This window comes from Haliotis asinina, chromosome 11, assembly GCF_037392515.1.
Source record: "Haliotis asinina isolate JCU_RB_2024 chromosome 11, JCU_Hal_asi_v2, whole genome shotgun sequence".
NCBI classification, from domain to species: domain Eukaryota; kingdom Metazoa; phylum Mollusca; class Gastropoda; order Lepetellida; family Haliotidae; genus Haliotis; species Haliotis asinina.
Genome location: NC_090290.1, coordinates 5894117 through 5901393, shown reverse-complemented (window position 1 = coordinate 5901393; position 7277 = coordinate 5894117). Strand labels below are relative to the sequence as shown.

Sequence of the window (7277 nt, the reverse complement as noted above, 5' to 3'; positions counted from 1 at the left end):
ATATGTTGATGGATGATCGACGATTGACTACTCGACATATTGCTAGTGTAGTGGGCATCTCTCATGAGAGGGTTGAGCATATTATCACCAACGAATTAGGAATGACGAAAGTTTCTGCAAGATGGGTGCCAAAGCTCTTGACAGCAGAATAGAAACGTGTCAGGTTCCAGACGTCCCTTGACAATTTGCGTCGTTTTGAAGCAGATCCCAATGATTTTGTGGCACGATTTGTAACCATGGATGAGACCTGGATACATCACTTTCAACCAGAAACAAAACTACAGTCAAAACAGTGGAAGCATCCTGTTCCTTCAGCTGGAAAGGTGATGGCATCAGTCTTTTGGGATTCCAGGGGTATTCTGCTCATTGATTATCTTGAAAAAGGTCAAACTATCAACGGCAGATACTATGCTGATCTACTGAACCAGTTGCGAGAAGCAATCAAAGCCAAACGACGAGGGATGATCGCTAAAGGTGTCCTCTTCCACCAAGACAATGCGCCTGTTCACAAATCGGTGGTGGCCATGTCAACAATCCGCGATTGTGGCTCTGAACTCATTGACCATCCTCCGTATTCACCTGATTTGGCTCCTTCTGACTTCCACCTGTTCCCCAAAATGAAAAAGGAACTCGCCGGTCGCCATTTTGCAAGTAATGATGACGTCATTTCCGCTGTGACTGTTTTTTTTAGGGTAGCTGAAGAAGATTTCTTCCTGACCGGGATTCGGGCCTTGCAGCATCGCTGGCAAAAGTGTGTGAACTTGGAAGGGGACTATGTAGAAAAATAAATTACAAACGTGGACTTGGTAACTTTTTTTCACAGTGAGGCTTAGAACTTTCGGACCAACCCTCGTATTACGGGAATGTTGCACTGTTAATAAGGGATGTGCTTTTTGCCTCATTCATTTCTGACACAATCGATCATTACAAGAACAGCAGTGTGAAGATCACTTTTGACCCTGGACACTCAGCCAAGATTTATTTTGGAAGACCACAGTTTTAGCGAGGTGAGTATTACCACTATCTGCAGTGCGATAACTACTGTATATTTTACTTGTGCTTGTTCTAAAATAACAGATGACAAACGACTTTCAAGACCTCACTTCCCAGGCGTTATTTGCTTGATACCCTTTTCTCACTTTGGTCCCCTCTGAATATCCGGGTTAGAACTGGTCTTCACTAACCCGTGCCTGTCGCATGATGCGACTAGCGGGATCAGATAGCAAGATTCGCTGAATTGGTTGACACATGCCATTGCATCCCAAATGCGTATAACGATGTTCATGCTGTTGATCACTGAATTTTTTGGTCAAGCCTCGGATTATATACAGACAACCATAAGCTGAAATATTGCTGGGAGTGGCGTTAAACATAACCAATTCAATTGTCAATATTGCAGGCTTTTGGGCGACGTTTCAGTGAGTCATATTTTCGAGCGCTGAACGAAGCTGCCAGGACGAATAACAACGAAACAAAACCAAAACATTCTAACAAATCAAGGAACCATTTTATTCTCACATTTGCACGGCGGGTTCTGCTTGAAATAGGTCTAATGCAACTGGTGAGTATATGAGGTAATTCGCTTCCAGACAGATACTAAATTTTCGGTTTCATTCCACGATCACGATAGCAAAGGTCATCGTAAAGAACAAAATGGCTACGGTCATTTTCGAGCATATCATGGGAGCTGACACGGCTTGAGATATCACCAGCGGCATCCGTCCGATTTGCTGTATTGTGGCGGCCATTTTGAACTTATACGTTTTGAGATATCGTGTCCAGGAAAGAGCATTATTCCACGTGGGTCTTTTCCGTGATCCTTGTCATGACAGGAGTCACTTCATTCGACTTCCTCGCAGAATAATCAGATGTAGATCAATGGCCCCAGCTTCTCACTGAAAGAAATAGATCACTAGTGCAGCAATAACGATCAGAACTAGTTGTCTTGCTAATGTATTGTATTGGCTCATTGAGATCCGTAGAATTGTGTGGTTCAGACTTGAGTATTTACGGACTGTGACCCTATAGCTGGAATATTGACGAGTGTTGCAAAAACAATAACGTTTATTTTTCATTAACGTATTGTGAGATCTTCTTTCAGTAAGGATACTTCAAATTTGAGCGACGTTTGCCTGTTGTTGTGTCCACATTTTACAAGGTTGTTACAAAATTATAACCTATTTATTTATTGTATTATGTAGCTATTTTTTAGATTTAATTGTTAGTTTTAATTTTATATATGTGATACTGTAGTTGTTTCGCTGTCCTTCGTTTCCAAGATGCATCAAACATTGTTATGAATATGCAGTCTCAATATGGCTGAAATATTGAAGATGTGACTTGTTACATAGTCTGATGTTCTGTCCTTTAAATTGATCTTGTTGCTCTATATGCCTCTTGCGTTTTCCCCGACCTGTTAACCTGGGGAGGTACCCACTCCTATATCCCATAAGGCAGTAAGGATCAATGGAATAGCTCAGCGGTTAATGCGCTTTTCGTTACACCGTACCCTCGAGTTTGATTCCCCTTATAGGTACAATGTATGAAACCCATTTCTGGTGTTGGTACAGTAAAACTCAACTGGTCATTTATTTAAATCGGCATCCTTCATTTTGTCTAGAGACAATTGCTACATAAATTGTACCCGCGCAGAACTGATCTTGAGCAACTCGTGCTTGTCGTAGAGTGATCGGGTGGTGATCGATTGTCGCTGACTTGGTTGACACATGCCAACATATCGCAACAGCGTAGATCGATGCTTATCGTGTCGATGATTGGATTGTCTGGTCCACTCTCAATTACTCAAAGACCATTGCCATATAGCTGAAATGCTGCCGGCGGTAGCGTTAAAGGACAGACAGACAAAACTTACATGATACTCCCACAAGGAAGAGGAACGTCACGCAGAGAAGTCCAGGAACAGATGCAGCTGCTGCAGATGGTGTCGTTGGCATTTTCATAGTTGAAGTCATGGGACTTGTGGACATCGGTATGAAACAGGCGTTTTTCGACCTCAGTGTGAAAAACTGTCAAAAAATGGTGATTCCGTTTTTAAAGATTGTGGTGATGTTGTACAGGACGAATGCAGGCATGAATGAATGGTGTTCTAACTTGATTAAACCCATGAGCACTGGTATCGTAATTATAGCCCAAGCACCTTCACAGGCCGTGTTCACGAAATGGAGTGACTGCAAGGAGAGGTGGTCCACCGCTAAAATGCTTTCCATGATAGCTTACATGGGCTGGCCTAGTGGTTAAAGCATTCGTTAGTCAGGTCTTATACCGGGTTCGATCCCCCACAGGGGTACAATGTGTGAAGCTCAGTTCTGTTGCCAAGAGCCGTTATATTGCTGGACTATTGCTAAAAGGGGTGTAAACCTCCAGGGGTGTAAAACCCACTCGCCTACTTGGTAGGTTAACAGAGAAACGGTGCGCTGCAGAATTGTCCATGTGGAATATAGTCATAAGTTAGTTGTCTAGAATCTTGAGTTCGAGTTCAGCTTTTCTTACTGATTGTGATTAGTAGACTCTCGTTACATGAACAGGCAATCATAGAACTGAAATACCCAAGCAGTATCACATACATACAATGAGTGAGTGGGTTAATATTTAACGTCACATCGGCAATATTGCAGCCATATCGTGACGAGAACATACGTGACAAAAAAGAATATATATGCATATTATGAAGACCCTGTCGACGAAAAACAGTAAAACCACTAGACTATCACACTTAGTATTCAAACTAGCGTGGAAACTTAAAAAATGATAGTATCACTATTTGGACAGTACAATATAAAAACAGGCCATAGACCGCCAACAACAGACGGTAGATCACCATACCAGGGACGCATACATAAAGAATCCAATTCAAATATGAGTTTATATACTAAGACGTGCACGCAGAGAGGCATCGGAACTGAAGAAAACATATTTTCTTTGATAAAGCAGGACGACGTGTTGTTCACATACTTACATACTTATTGCTGCCTAACGGCATTTCCCCTTGGACAGTGAAGTTTCCCACGACACTTGGGTCACAAACCAGTGTTATGGTAGATACTCTGAAAACAAACCGCATCTTTGCAATTAACTTGCTTCAGAACAGCCTGCATGTGAAGGTGGCCTATTTTTCGTCTTTTGAAAATGATGTTCATGTCTTAAGAAATCTGATTTGCGACTGAATACGACAAGAATATTTGGTAAGACATAATACCGGTTTCCTTTCGCCATCTTTGACATCAAACTTTTTGGATTTTTTCTTCTTAATAAAATACAAACAAATGAAATCGTTTCAGCATTTTTTTTTGTTAATGAATACATATAGGTAACACCAACTGATTCTCAAAGAATTTATCTATCTATCGAGTTAAAACTCCAAGGACTCGCATGCTTTCTTATTTCTCGCTATATACATGTTATCTAAATTTTTAACATTTTTAACACATGAAAACACAATTGGCTTCTAGTCCCTGTCTCTACGTTTTAAAATGTTGGTGGACAACAAAGTTCCCTATTTTAGTATTGTTCTATATCATTATTTGAGTTTGAAGAAATCCGACGGAATTATCGATGATTATCGTCAGTTTAATGTACGTATTTAGATAGCCATGCCCTAAAACAGCATTCATTCACTCGATCTACTCTGAAATAGGTTTACCTTTGTGGCATGCCCATAGAAGTATAAACCAACTGCCATCCACTGCTGGAATTTTGGTACACTGTGGAGTTCGCAGCTCCAAGGCTGAAGGACATCGACCCATTACTCTGACAGAGCTGCAAAATACGATTTCAAAAGTGCGATTTCAAACAATTTGGTTCATCATCGGTATTCCAGCTCTATGGCGGCGGCTTGTAAATAATCGAATCTGGACCAGACAATCCAGTGATCATCAATCTGGGTCTACATAATTGGGATCTCATTTGGGAAAGAAGTTAGCAAGCCAAACTACCCCATCTGTTACACGCGTGTTCTGCTGAAGGCATTACTTAACCTGATCTTCGCGGACCAGATTATGAAGGATATCAACTGATAATTTAATTACTTCCGTGACTATTCAAGAGTCGGAATTTATGTAAAATACATAGCAGTAATATTTAACAATAATTTACCGCAACGAGCTCACACGGTCCTGACCCCTCTGAGAATCCAACACATGGGTTATAGGAGTACCGCCAACCGTTCAGACCTGGTACGTCTCGGAACCTGTAAGGACAATTAGTCCTACTAAGAGTGTGCGCGTGCGTGTGCGTTCCTGTGTGAGAGAGAAAGGAAGATGGGGGAGGGGAGTTGTCGCTGCAAAAGCAAGATGTATCAGACGCTAGTAGCACCTGTTTCTATGTCTGGTGTCGCATCGGTAGAGATGAGAGACGTTTTCTTTCATATAAAGGTGCGGTGGTTTAGCCTAGCAGTTTACCCCTACTCTACCCCGCCACTCCTGCACTGTTACGGTAATTACAGCCCAAGCATCTTAACAGACCGAATCTAGGAAACAAATCGACTACAAGGAAATGTGACCCGGCGGTAAAATGCTTTCACCACCATGGCTGTTTATTTAGGGCTAAGGGGCGACTGGGTAGTGGATCGGTTAAAGCATTTGCTCGCCACGCCGAAGACCAGGGTCTAATCCCCCACATGGGACACAATGTATGAAGCCCATTTCAAATGTGTCTAGCCCTTATATTGTTGGAATCGCCACAGGTTGTTGGAAGGGTGAATATGGTTTTACGCCGCTTTTAGCAATATTCTAGCAACTTCACGGCAGGGAACATCAGAAATGGGCCTGACACATGAGGGGAATCGAACATGGGACGAGCGGACGTTTTACCACCAGGCTACCCCACCGTCCTGTTTAGAAGACTTTCGTAACAATACTTGGTTTGGTGGCATTTTAATGATTATTTACCTGGGAGTCCCGTCTCCGTACGCGAGAGGGGAGAGGTCCAATGTTCCTTGCGTGTTCTGGCAGGAACACGTACCTGTCTTCGTGCACCTCTGCGCCAAACACGTCGAGAAGAGCACAATGCACATTAAGCACGCTACAGACACCGCTGCCGTCATCTTGGGATGTTAACCCTTGTGTAACGTGACTCCTGGGTCCGAAACTATTTATATCATAAGTGGCCATGTCACATGACGCTGTCTGTATTTCATTTTAACAGTACCGTACACCTCCTACATGTTCAAACAAAATATGTGCCTTCTATGCCCTGATTGCCCCAAGGTCGCAAGGGTGGGCAATATGAACTTTGAACGACTTGATTATCAGTCGGGCCGAATTGCTAGCGCAGAAATTAAAGCGTTCGCTCATCACGCCGAAGTGACTGAATTTGGATTTAGCAATCGGGTTAGCAACATTCCATGAATATCATGGTCGGCCACCAGAAATGGGATTCACACCCTGTAGTCACGGGGAATCAAACCCTGTATTTCAGCGTGACGAGCGGACACTTTAATCGTTACTCTACCTCCGAAGATCCGGGGTTCGATTCCCCACTACAATGAGTGGAGTCTTGTTTTAGGTGTCCCCTGTTTGGTTGTTGTTGACAAACTGCCAAAAGCGGCGTCAAACTGTAGTCACTCGGTTGCTGTTCATGTTGATGGTATTGTGTGAACCTGATTATTCCGCTAACGTTGTGGCACAAAATAAAACTCATTTGCACCCCTAATTTGATAATTATGAGGACTGATGCTTTACTGGTAACATTGATATCCTTGATGTGTAAAGTGTCGGGGCGAGCTCAGTTTAGCGTCGACTTCAACACTGGTATATTCATATGTTTACGTGCACGGACGTGCGTTTGTTTGTTTGTTTGTTTGTTTGTTTGTTTGTTTGTTTGTTTGTTTGTTCGTTCGTTTGTTTGTTCGTTTGTTTGTTTGTTGTCTAACGCCATGCTGTTACAGCTATCAAGCGGTGATCTGTCAATGCGAGTCCGGACCAGACAATCCAATGATCAGCTTCATGCAACTGGGATACGATGACATGTGTCAACTAAGTCAGTGAGTTTGACCACCCGATTCCCGACAAGCACAGTCGCCTTTATCCTGGATAAATTTGTTTTAGGGTCAGCATGACAGACTATATGCAGGCGGTTTTGTTTGACAGAGACAAAATATTCAGAGTTGCAAGGGTTACATTAGATAAGCAAGTTTTGGAGTGAGGAGGTGAGGTAAAATGTTAGTGAGCGAGTTAATACTAAACGTCACATCGGCAATATCTCAGCCATATCGTGACGAAAACAATTCATATAAGAAAAATGAAAAAATTTTGAAGAAT

At 42.4% G+C, this 7277-nt stretch overlaps 1 protein-coding gene across 1 annotated transcript; it reads right to left on the bottom strand.

Annotated features, from left to right (window-relative positions):
* Window positions 1-1488: 1488 nt before the first annotated feature.
* Window positions 1489-6081, bottom strand: LOC137256348 (uncharacterized). The gene is made up of 6 exons (XM_067794129.1): window positions 5907-6081; window positions 5113-5206; window positions 4661-4776; window positions 3977-4064; window positions 2873-3026; window positions 1489-1895 (listed from the first exon to the last, which is right to left on the bottom strand). The coding sequence occupies exons 1-6, from the start codon at window positions 6059-6061 to the stop codon at window positions 1876-1878; spliced, it is 627 nt and encodes a 208-aa protein (XP_067650230.1). The 5' UTR covers window positions 6062-6081; the 3' UTR covers window positions 1489-1875.
* Between the last annotated feature and the right edge of the window lie 1196 nt (window positions 6082-7277).

Bases quoted from the DNA above. Each gene is read 5' to 3' on its own strand.
- LOC137256348 (XM_067794129.1), bottom strand. From the start codon at position 6,061: ATGACGGCAGCGGTGTCTGTAGCGTGCTTAATGTGCATTGTGCTCTTC. The intron at 3,027-3,976 runs GTAAGTATGTGA...ATTTTTTGACAG, and splicing joins CGTTAGGCAGCAATAAGTAT to TTTTTCACACTGAGGTCGAA. The intron at 1,896-2,872 runs GTAAGTTTTGTC...TATTTCTTTCAG, and splicing joins CTTCCTTGTGGGAGTATCAT to TGAGAAGCTGGGGCCATTGA.